General features: G+C 36.5%; 1 protein-coding gene across 1 annotated transcript; it reads right to left on the bottom strand.

The window, feature by feature from the left end:
- Positions 1-317: 317 nt before the first annotated feature.
- Positions 318-11,064, bottom strand: CETN3 (centrin 3). The gene is made up of 5 exons (XM_079331431.1): positions 11,029-11,064; positions 8,832-8,967; positions 7,003-7,117; positions 4,302-4,493; positions 318-767 (listed from the first exon to the last, which is right to left on the bottom strand). Exons 1-5 carry the CDS (start codon positions 11,043-11,045, stop codon positions 724-726), a joined length of 504 nt encoding a protein of 167 aa, XP_079187557.1. The 5' UTR covers positions 11,046-11,064; the 3' UTR covers positions 318-723.
- Between the last annotated feature and the right edge of the window lie 1,885 nt (positions 11,065-12,949).

Raw genomic sequence — 12,949 nt, 5'->3', positions numbered from 1 at the left:
CTTGCAGGAAGTTTGCTACAGCCATTGTCTCAGCTATTAGAACTGTGGATACTGGAGAGAGAATTGCTGGCTTACATCTGAGTGATTTAAGCTTGTTTTGAAATCAGTTTATCATCATGCACAGTTGCATGTAATTTGTTACCATACTGGGGTAACAGTTAATAAACTTCATCTTTAAAGATGCATATGCTAGCTAATTTTATGTTGCAGTTTATCTAAAAGCAGAAGTTTATAAATGAAAAAAGAAGAAAAAAATCTCAGAATCATTGTCCCTTCTAGTTCAGCTCAGACTGAACTACAATAATAACACTTCCAAGTAGTAGTAAAGAACATTTTATTAAAATGGAATTTTTTCAAAACTTACGTATCAAAACTAAGGCCACAACTAATGCTAACACGAAGTCAAGAAACCTCAAAAGGTTCTTATAATATGGTACAATTTAGAAATCTGAGACAACGCTATTTTACAAAGTTACTCCAACATTCTGAAATGCAGCATTACTTACTTGTTCTAAAATATTACATCAATTATTCTAGTGATAATATTTAACGATGCAAAGTACTGAATTATCAGTGCATGTAACCCATTTTTATTTTGGTCGGGTCACAAGTAACTTTCTGCACCACTCCAGCTACTGAAATAAATGAAAGTACAAAACATTGTAATGGAAGCTGCCAATAGCTCCTCCCTTTTGTGGTGAGTTAACTTCTTTTCTTCTAATGCTAAATATCTCCAGTCATAATAGCAATAAATTCTTCTTGATTGACTGTAACAAAAAAAAAGGGGGAAAAAAGAAAATCATTAGACAAGCAGCAAACAACAAACTGTAAAATAAAATAATGCATACCAGTACTTTATTTAAAGGCTTCTCTCTCAGAACTCATTGCATCTGATCCATTACTGTAAGTGTTAAGTGTTTACAAGTTTGCTTCAAGAGTTTTACACAGGTTTTTTAGGCAACATGAAGTCAGAATGCAAGCTTTATTATGTGGAATACTAAAGTCAAAATCTAGCTCACTTATAATCACTTATATTATTTCCAATTATGGAAGTAAAAATATTCTAAAAGAGAAACAAGATAGAAAAAAGAACCTTAGGAAACATATGTAACATGGCTATGCAAAATAGTATCAAAAGTCTATAAAAATGTTAAGAATGGTATCTAAATCCTATTGAGTACTTCTCAAGCAACAATACTCCAGCTAATTATGACTGAATTCAGTTTCATCCTTAAAATTGCAATTCAAAACATTTACGTCCAATCTATCATCACAAATCAAACAATTCTATTCCAATAGCATTCCCAATCTGTAACACATGCCAAATACAAATACAAAATACATTTTAAGACCATTTAGCAATTATTCCACAAATTAGCTAGATTTAAAATAGACATTGATGAGCCTTTCCCCATCTGAACTTTCATTATTCTTCATTAATAACTAACAGAAATTTTACACAAATGCACTTGAAGACATTAAGTCAAAATAATACATTGATTAGCATTCATTAATTATTTTGCTGCAGTTATACCTGAGGTACTGACTCATACTCACTCATATGTTAAAACACAGCCACCCTAGAAGAGTGGCTAGAGTTAACCAGTAAACATGTTCACTCTGTAACTAATTACTCTAGTGGGGAATGATTAGACTAAGTTGGTGGTATGGAAAAGACAAGACACATACAAACCTTGACAATTACCACCCCAGCCAACCCAAACTATTCCTAAATTAATCACAAAGAAAGAACTACACTCACACCTAGAAGAAAATTAAAGAAATTCAACTATGTTAAAGAATAAAAGAAATAAGAAAAACCAAAATATGTCCTGCTGTGATGCATGTAAAATAAAAGAGGAAATAAGTAGATTTAGTCTAGCTTAAGGCCCTAAGCTCTGAAACACCAGTCCATCACATAACTACATCTAGTTCTAATATTGCTGCATGACTCTAAGAGCACTTCCACAGTTTTATCACAGGAACAATACAGTAACAGCACACATGAAAAATATTCTCTGGTTTACAACATATCTGAAACTATTCTGCAAGTGGAAATACACAATATTATAATAACAAACAAATTTTGGAACATTCAAAGAGACTTCAAAAAGCAGTGTAGTTACAATTCCCAGTAACACAAGTAATCCCAGCTAATCCTCTTCAGATGCAGTATCTGTTCACAAATTAAGCACCATGAAAGCAGAAGCTTTTTCATGGCATTAGATTTCCCTCAACTCTGTAACATTGGTAATCATACAAGAATAAACTAGAATCACAGCTAATATAAAGATAATAACATTGACTTAGAATCTTGACAGTTTAAGGTGCACATTTTTTCAGTGATGGGTTTGGGTACTTCTCTTAATTCTGTGCCAAAATTCAAGACATGAGACTGGATAGTGTTTCCTACAGTTGCATCCACAGAAGATGATCAAAACTGCATAAACTGGACACCATGGAGTTTCTAAAGTTAGTTGTGCTCAAAATCAGAAGTAATTATTAAACCAAATAATACCAAAATAAGATTATTTACATATTTAAGGGAAACAAAAATATGTCAAGTATACTTCCTTTTACAGAAATCTGTGTATAGCCTACCAGCAGAGATTAGTGGTTTTGCTGGGAACATAAGGTTTCATGTAACTCAGGTACCATATAAGATACCTCATTTCACTGTGAGCAAAACAATCTCTCAAATGTAATAAAGGTGTTAAACCAGAAGTGCTACTATTCCTGTATCTGACATATTAAAAAAATTGCTAACAAGTAACAGTTTCAGATTTTTTTTTTTTGAGGGCAGAAAAAGGAGCAGAATTAGATGACAGCAAGATTTTGCCATGTGACCAAGGTGTTTGAAGACCAAATAAATGGGTGATTTACAGGACAATCTACTTTCTCAGAATCAATCTTTTAAAATGCTAGGAAGAGCCTCAGTTTTCTTTAAAGAACAAAAATCACAAAGAACCTTAAGGATAAACAGTAGCAGACACATAAACATTATGCTGCCAATCTTCCATATTCAATCTTCTGCTTGATTGCTCTAAAAAAGACAATGAATGGATGACTGAATAATAGGAAACAGAGCCACTTAGTCTTAGCTGATCAATTTGATTTTTAAAAAATGTAGCACTGACACAAAATAATTATGACTCAATAACCCTCCTGAAAGAAGCTATGTTCCATTTGTAGTACCCAAACAGCAATGTGACAAAAGATCATTGGTCCACAATTCTGGCATCTCTTTTGGCAGCTCCAGGAGATCAACAAAACATAACAAAAACATAACAAAACATAATTGCACAAACAATTTTTCATTCACTAACATCTACAGCTACAACTTTCAAAAAATAATACCTATGTCAAATAGCACAGAAGACTATATGTCAAAAGGTTGACAACACAATTTTTTCCACTAGTAGATGTGAGTTTTGACTTCAACAGATGCTCACAAGCATAAATATCATTGTCACAGAAAAAACTGATGACCTGCTAGTGAAATTTCAGGTATGAGTCGCCACCGTATAAGAATGGTGCTTGATGGACTGATACACTCCTTAGGTATAAGGTCTTAAATGAGTGATCCCTGAAATCCAGTTAAGGTTTCTGATGTAAAAATAAAGTTGTTTTGAAGATAATGAAAAACTCTTTTAAGTTTCAGTGTTTACAGTGATTTAACATTTATAGTATCGAACTTGATTTGCTAATTCATTCTTTATCTACCTAGTAAATCCCTTCTGCAGCCTATTCTGTATGGACCTTGTCAGTTGCAGAGACATTTTTCACACTATGCTTTTCAGCATTCTAACGTTCAGAAGTATATTAAAGAAACATGCAAGCTGATCCTACATAGACCCAGGCTACTTCCAGCATGATTCATTAGCTTAATGCTCCATATCAAACTCTGAAATCACCATAACGACATTATCGCCACTTAAGATAAATTACTAAGTGATCAAAAGACTTTCTCTCAGCACTTTAATACTTTTACTGATTTATAAGGAAATAAAAATGTAACGTAGGCACACAGAGTCTCTTACTTCTACCTTCAACTATACTTTCACTCATCTTTTAATAGACACTGGTTGAATAAGAGTTGGTGGTTAATCAACTCAATTCTTAGATTACAGGATTAATAGCTGTCAAAAGCAATTGTCTGCATTATTTGTAAGCTAAATTATGTTTGAAATGAAAGTCATCTAGAAGAAAATTAAAGAGGATATTTTGACAACAAAGTAACACCTCAAAAGGAAACAAAATTAAGAACAAGATTACATGATGTTTCATTTGCCAACACGTACTTTCTCCATCTCCATCCTTATCAAATTCTTCAATCATAGCCCGTAGCTCTTCATCAGACATATTTTCACCCAGTTCTCTAGCAACACGGCGCAGGTTTCTCAGACTTATTTTACCAGAGTCATCATCATCAAACAACTTGAATGCCTTGAGTATTTCTTCTTGTGGGTCTCTGTCCAATATCCAGTCTGTTACTGCAGGAAGGACACGTACGTTAGACTATAAAGTTCTGGACAGTAAACTCAAGAATGACTTTTGCAAACTAAGACATCAGGAAGAACACACGTCTGATTTCACCTGTTCTTATATTACTACAGAACTTAATGTGTATAGTTGTTTGACTGTTGTCTGACCTCTCTTTCTCACCTTTGTTTTCCCAAGCTGAGTTGCCCTCTTTGGGAAGTAACTGTTGCAGAGGAAAGCTGCATGGCAATTCAGACACAGTCACACTTTTCACACATTTTCCAACAGGAACTAAAAGTATACACAGGATGCCTCTCTTTCAAAATTCAAAATTTTCAGAAAAAAACCACCATCAGCTATTTCGGATGAAGGTGTGAAGTTTTTTTATTTTATATGTTTTCATCAAGATTGAATTTTGAACTGGGGAGAACACTGAAGCAGTAAGTGAAGAAAAACATCCACATGGAACCTCTCTTTTAAATATAAAACCACACTAACACTAAAAGCCCCCATACCAACTAATCAACCACATCCTGCCCCCCAAACCTGAAAACAAAAAAAGACTAAGCATGAGACTAAGGATGCTGCTATGAATGACAAAGTGTTTATCCTGAAAGGATCCTTTAGCCTTTATCATTCTTTTCAAGACAACCATTTGTCAATTTCCACAACAGAAAATACAAACTTGCCTCGTGAAATATTTTTTTTCTAGCAATTACTTCAGACCAACCAAAACCAATATATCCCCACATCTTTGTGCCTGCTAGTCTTGCTTTATCAAGCCATTAAAATCACAAAAACACTGTTTGCACATAAAGAACCACTTACCATTTGCTACTAACTGCAGATGGAATATCTGCTCTGGCTCAGCAAACTTGAGAGGGAATTTTTCATACTTATATAAACCAACTAAAGCAACCATGTTTATATATCTGCAGATTGACCCCAACTTTATATATTTTTTTTTAAAAAACAACACCGTTGCATGACAGTATTACATCGTTTGAAAAATGCTACCTCTTATGGCAAAAAGACAACTGAAAAATAATAAAATGTCTCTAACTATAAAATTACAGAAGACAAAATATAACTGCATCTTTATATATCTCACTGAACATTAAATTAAGAGAAACTGATGGCTTAAAAATCACTTAGCTATATTCAGCTCTTCACAGTTAATGTCTCAATAACCTACTTTATCTAACTCACCAGTCTTTCTGTTAGAGGTGATATCATATTTAATTCTGTTACATGGTCATAAGGCACCCTAGCAGCACTACCTCAACTCAAGTTTTCCAACAGGTCCAATCCCTTACCAGATATACACTGTGACTTCTACAAGATTTTTCCCGGCTTCTTGCAGCACTTAATGACTGTCAGTATTGATAGCCAAGACAGAACAAGGAAACAATGAACATGACTGGACATCAGGAATTTAAAAAAGTAACTCCATGGTAACTACAGTATATTAATTTTATATAATATTACAGCACAATGATGTAATTTTAAGAGTTAGCATTACTATCAAATCAATACAGTAATTTTCTTTCTAATACTTCCACATAGGCTTTATAAATCAGAAAAGAATCAAAAATAATTTTCGCTAACCTGGAATATAACTACAAAAATATTACCTGTCATTAACAAGACATTTGGTCCAGTACTAAACTGTTAAACAATTAATTGTTGCCATATTTCAATCACTAATTCTTTTCATATATTAAGATGATTGCTATTTGTAGCCAAGAGCAAACAATGGGAGTTTGGGCATTTTGTTTAATAAAATGCACAGAAATATAAAATGAAATGGACAATCATGAGCATATTGAACTACACATAATGGACATAATAAGCTAAGAATTTATACTCACAGAGATTACTTTTTTTGTAAATATATATTGTATGCAAAAGCACAAATTATGCATAAAAAAATCCCCTAAAATCTTCAAAGAAACATCGTCTAAAAATTCTGCAGATCACTATACTCAAAGTACATAAAATTCTACAATACACAAATTACAGATGAAAGGCACAACTAATTCTATCAGCTTCATCAACATTTGCAAATTCTTGCAGAACAGTATTTAAAATCTACTTCAATTTCTCTCATCTATTTTATATATGACATCTGTAGTCTGCTTGTCTGTGTATGCACTCCTTCCAATGAAATTCAATGCCAAATACCTTTTCCACTGCAGGAAGAAGAATCTTACAGAGATCCATGAACAAGACATGAACATATACACTTTAAAGCAGCATTTATTCCTCTGTGTAAGCTTGAAAGAGATTTGCATAACCTACTTCTTTGTACACTGTAGCTATCATTCTCTTTATATATCAAATTAAGAATTGAGGACACAAATATTTATCTTCCATTACCATTGACCCATATATGAAATTAAATCTCTCACTTCTATATCTTAATAAATAACTGAAGAATCTACAAAGTACAGCTTTGAAATTGTATTCACTATTATAGGCTAAGTTTCTCTAGAGGTAGAAGAGCAATCAAACACATACCAACTTCATTAAAATCTTCAAAGGTAATCTTGCCTGTTGATTCTCGATCATAATCTTTAAGTATTTTCAGGACATCAGCTTTTTTCACATCAAAACCCAAGGCTCTCATTGCCACCTTTTGGAACAAAATGGAAGAGCAACCGTAGATAAGGATCAAAATAAAGATTTATCAGATTTTCATTTTAATTTCAGTAATTACCTTCTTGCCCAAGAGAGAAAGAGCATATTAATGGTTTAGCAACAATAATAAATAAAATAAATAAAAGGAAAAGAGCTTGGGGATATTAAAACCATTTAGAACTACTACAAGGAAATGAAACAACTAGTTACAATGAGGAAAAAAAAAGCCCTTTGCATTTTCAGGGATTTTATAGAGTGGACCAAATGCACCTTAGGACAAGTACATTTACTCCTCATTTTCAAAACCAATTCAAAATCTTGTCTTTTTAAGACAAAACTGAACATCATTCTGCAAATTATTCTTAATTTTTCAGACAAGTGTGTATGTCCATGGATTTACAAGTCCTGCAAGACTTTTAACTGCTTTTCCAGTCAGCCACAGAAGCCAACCTACGTTTTGCTTTTCCATTAGCATAAGAGTTCATATTTAGCTTTTCATTTCACCTTAGAAGGCAATTTCTGAGCACACACTACCCTGACTTCCTCCAAACTGATGAATATAAGCTAACCACACATGGAAATCCATTGAAGTAGTTATAAAAAAATTGATGGTATATGCTGGTTTTGTAGACAAGGAAATAAACAGGTTTTTTCCCTATGTATTTCTGCTCTTTCATGGTATTAGCTTCAGAGTGACAATATTTAATTAGACGGTTAACAGTTTTCCAAGTAATGACAGCTGGGAATTCAAAGCATAACATAACCAGAAAAACATAACCATAACCAAGAGTGTGGCCATCACAACCCTTGTCACAGTGGCTTCCATCAAAGATAAAATATGTGAACTCTGAAATAAAGAGAAGGGAATTGTTCTACCTAACAAACTCCTGTAACAGCAAATTAAGTCAAAATAAGACCTTTTTCCTCCTTCGTGTTACTTGGTAGAGCCAGAATGCAGAATCAATGCATTTGATTAGGTACTCTTTCAAAAAAAAAAAATCTCACCCTATATGTGACTGAAACACTGGCCTCTCCAAAGCTACTGTTTGTTCTTGATGCCTTATATAGAATAGAAATGCACAGAAGACCTTGAGGAGAATTTAGTGAACCTCATTTACTACTCTGTAGACTTTGAGGTGGGAGGCCTTATTCAGAAAGACATCCTAAACTCCATCTGCTAACAGCTTTCATTAGGAACATCCTTCTTTGGGAAGAGCAGCTACTGGGCCTCCCACATGAAGAGCAAAAAGCACACCTTATTTCTACAAATCACAGCCCTTCCTTTGAAAAATACAGGTTTGTTGTCAACAGTTTTACAAATGTGATTTACATCTTTTACCTACATATACAAAACCAACACCAAACTTTAGGTAATACAACATCTTTAAAAATAATAACCAAACAGTTTTTCAAGAGTTTTTTCCACTTGGTCATCTTTCCAAGCTTATCCCTGGTGGGCAATTATACCAAGGTTATTTAGAATGCCACATCAATTCTGTTACTGCATAAAGTATATAAAGTGGGAAGAAAAGTTTATTCTTATACCAATGCAGTATTTCCTGGTTTTTGGCTTTTTTTCCCTTTGCTCCTTTAACCCATCAAGACATCTTAAAGGAAATTTTTAAAGATACACCCAGCATCTTAAGAACTCATGATAGAACAGATATATTATCTGCTGTAAAACTGCTTAAATGAAAGAAAACCTCTACCTTTAATTCATGATAATTTATTGCTCTATCCTTGTCTGTATCAAACAACTCAAAAGCATCTTTAATTTCTTGCTTCTGTTCCTCAGTCAGTTCTCGTCTTTTCTTCTTTTTAGCTTTATCTGCTGAGAGCTCATTCCTATGTAAAGAGAAAGAAATACAGTGTAACAGATTTCTACTAGAAAGATGCCATTTTATGTAACTTTTCCACCAATAGGAAACTCACAATAATTTTAGAAATCACTACCTTGCCTAGTCAATATTTTCCCAGCCTGTATTCCCAGTTTAAAATAAGATTTTTAAATTTTCACAAATTCTTGTGAAATCTGAATAACTCCAATCCCCCACCCAATATAAAAACATCACAGGCATTTTTGTTAATAAGAAGGAACAACAACAACAAAAAAAGGAGGGTAGAAAAATTACCAGTTAAAAAGGCTTCTTGAGGTTACAAACTAGATTAGCACTAGAAATTCTACAACTTATAGAAACAGTTGGATTCTACAATATAGCTTAAAAAAATAAAATATATTTGGGGACAGACAGGTCAGTGGATGACAAAGTAGGCCAGACAGTCTGGCTACTAAAGCTGGCTTCAGCTGCCACAAATCAGCTTTGTTGCCTGTAACAGTTCTTAGATAAATGGTACTTACAGGGTTTTCGTATTTTTTTAATCCTTTAGATCCCACACATGCACACTGTTTTGAAGATTTTTTTTGCTTTGTTTTGGTATATACAAGAAACAAGCCCCCCAAATCAGCAAATTTTGCTCAAAGATTTATCAAGATTTTCTTTGGCTAGTCTAGGAATCAGTCTATATTTTCAGAGGGGCAAAGTAAAAGGACAAGAGACAGTAACTACAAAATTTAAGGGAAAAAACTGCAGCTGGAGGAGGAACTGCAGCTGGATCTAAGGGGAAACATTTTCCCAATGCATGAGGTGATGTGCTAAAAGAGTTCCACTGGAAAGGAATCTCCACCATCAGAAACTTTCTGAACCTAAATATAAAGGTGCTTAGGATCCTCAGACAGCTTTATGTAGAGTTGCTGTGATCAGGAAGCTGGATTAGATGACTCCTGTAGGTCCTTCCTAACCTAAATTACTGTTTAGTTTATGTTATACTCTCAGGAAAAGGCTTTTAATGCTCATTTGTCCTTTTGCCAGAGGGAGAATGTGCGCTGTATCATCTAGTGTAAAATGCATAAAGACTACTCATCAGTGAAAACTTTGTAAGATTAACTTTCCAAATCCCCTCTAATAAGCTGCTTTAAGCCCTTCTTTGTTAAAAAATTGCTAATTTTAATCAAAACGTAAGATTAAACACTCATCTAGAAATCAAAATCTTTTAATGAAAACCTAAGATTAAACACTCAGTTTTCAGCAAATACTGAAGCAAAAATCCTAAATACAGACAAGAAAAGTGCAAGCTGCAGAAGCTGAGCCTGCTTCAAACCACAATATTCTCAAAGAGTAAGGTGTCCTTAACAGGCCAGTTGAGACAAATCCACAGGCTTTGGATTACTACAGCTCTTGGAGGGACTAAAATAACTTTGAGCTGGCCACTTAATTACGACTGGGAGAGTAGTTCAGGTCCAGGAAGCCCAGATTTTATCAGCTACGATGAAGAAATCCTTTTATAAACCTCAAAGCAGATTAACACTGAACTCTTCTGAAAATGCAATCTGGATACTTAAGTGCTCATTTAGCATAAAATTAATTTATCAAAAGACAAAGCAATACTCAAATACAAGCAGTTCCATGCCACTTCTGCAACTACTTTAACCATACTAAGCATGAAGTTCGTAGACTTGAAAATTAAGGATCACAGTCGACACGTAAATGTATTAATTACACTCGAAGACAAGAACTTGCCAGGAACTGGGATTCATAAGCCAGGCTCCTTTATGCAATAGCTACTAAATCAGAATTTATAAACAAAACAAAGCCGAGCAGTTTAACTTTACGCCTCTTCACAGGCCTTTAGGAAGCACATCCCGAAGCGAACCTCACAAGGCCAGACGCGCCGGGCTCTTCTGTCTCCCGGCAGACAGACGGGCCCGATCCGCCCCCGGCCGCGCCCAAGGGATCAGAGCCACCGGGGAGGCCGAGGCTGACCCCAGCCCCGCCACGGCCTGACGCACCCCGCGCTCCGCCAACACCTCCGGAGGGCCCAGCGGGACCGAGCCCGGCTCGTACCGACCTGAGGGCGAGGCTCATGGTGCCGCTGCCGGTGCCGCTGCCGGTGCCGCTGCCGGTGCCGCTGCCGGTGCCGCTGCCGCGCCAACGCGCGCCCGCCCCGCCGCACGGCACGGCGCGTCCGGGCCTCCTGACGCCGCGCTCCAGCCCTTGGCGACGCCGCTCAAGCCACGCCCCCCCACCAATTATCGGTGTCTGATTGGCTGCGGCTGGATAAACTACCGCCCCCCTAGCACTAGGCGCTCTGCTATTGGCTGAGACGCTGCCACTCAGGGCGGAGGGGGTGGTCCGTTGCTACGCGCAGGTGATGGCTGCCGGCGGCGCCTTTGGCCGCTGAGGCGCTTTTGCTGCAAAACGGGCAAAGCGAGAAAGTTTTCCTAAGGAAGGATGTTCCTTGATATTTGATCCTGATTTTTTCAGTAAGATTAATCCACAAACACCAGAGGTTTATGTCCAGAAAGGAGACAGAGGAGTCCTTGCTTTATTCGAATAAAAGGAGAGGCCACGGGACATTTCCCTGGGATCTCTCAAATTTTTGGAGGACACAGGCTGCCTTTTTATCTTACTTTCTCTCATTTCCCTCTCTCTTTCCCCTTGAGCTGAAGTACTTGAGAGGCACAGACTTCCCGGAACACCTGATACCTGAGATTCCCCTCTAATGTATAACCCTTCTTTTTAATTTTTAATTCTTATAGAATTCATAGTTTTCCCCCACTGCTTCTTTCATCTTCCGATATCCAACTCATTTATCAGCAAACCTACGCTTTGTTTGTAAAGGCAAATATCTTGGAGATGTTTTGCACCTATGCTTCCAGTAATAAGCAGAGTACACATTGTTGAGTATGTGGAGTTTGGCTTGCTAAAACACATTTTTCCTGAACAAAGCCAAGCAGAGATGAAACTTATTTGGCTATCCATTCATATTATGTCTGGTCCACAGATCAAATAGGCAGAAGCAAAAGGTTTGTCATTCACTTCTGTTTACAGATGGTAGCTTTGCAACTAAAAGCATAAATTCCTGGCAGGTTTGACCCTCAATGTGTACTGTGATGCAAATATGACCACAGATTAATTTTTTTTTTGTATTTCATAGAACATATTTATTGTCCACAGAGAAATTGAAGCATTAACCAAGTGGTGAGTGGAGTGTGGGAGAGTAGCACCAGCTGCACTGAGAGCCCCCAATTGTTCTGTTTCAGCCCCACTCCTGCCTGCTCTGCATGTTGATTCTGGAGCTCAGCCTAGGGGCCCTTGGTCCTTGCCTGAGCTGCACTGGGGTTATTCCTGTTCTCTGTGCTGCTCTTGCTGACATATTGACCAGACTTCGTGGCCTGGCCACGAACTTGTGTCATCCCCTTGCCACTGTCTGCAGTCACTGCTGACAGGCCAAGTTACTCTGCAGGGAGGTCACAATCCCTGCTGTGCTCTGACTGTGCTTGGCTTCCAGCTCGTCCTTGCCTGTGCCCTGGCTGCTCTGTGTCGAGTGAAATACCTGATATCAATACTCTAGGGATGCTTCTGGGAACTGGAGATCCACATTCAGTCTCTACTTCTAAACTTACAAGCTAAAAAGTTGTCCTAGAAACCAAAGTGCCACTCTGTAAATCTGATTGAAGTCAGCAGCAGTGCTCACACTGCACGTGAAATGGAGATGCAGAGAATTCCAAATAGAAAAGGTAGGCTCAAATAATAATAACTAAAAATAAGTACATGGTTGTGGTCGCAGTGACTTGCAAAATCCTTGCATTTTCAAAGTTGGCTAAACATATACTAAAACAATCTCTTATGAATAGAGTTGGTAAGTAAGCACTAGCAGGTTCCTCACACATACATATTGTCAGCTTAATAAGGAAAATAATTAACAATGATATTTACTTAAGAATCTTGTTACTGGCTTTTATTTAACTTTCAAACTTATTTATTGC

The sequence above is a fragment of the Erithacus rubecula genome, assembly GCF_903797595.1.
Source record: "Erithacus rubecula genome assembly, contig: SUPER_Z_unloc_3, whole genome shotgun sequence".
NCBI classification, from domain to species: Eukaryota; Metazoa; Chordata; class Aves; order Passeriformes; family Muscicapidae; genus Erithacus; species Erithacus rubecula.
The sequence above is the reverse complement of the archived record's forward strand: the minus strand, read 5'-3'. Positions and strand labels throughout refer to the sequence as shown.

Coding starts and splice junctions, on each gene's coding strand:
- CETN3 (XM_079331431.1), bottom strand. Junction 4,494..7,002: donor TGAAGATTTTAATGAAGTTG/GTATGTGTTTGA, acceptor TCCTTCCTGCAG/TAACAGACTGGATATTGGAC. Junction 768..4,301: donor TAAGGATGGAGATGGAGAAA/GTACGTGTTGGC, acceptor TTTTTGTTACAG/TCAATCAAGAAGAATTTATT.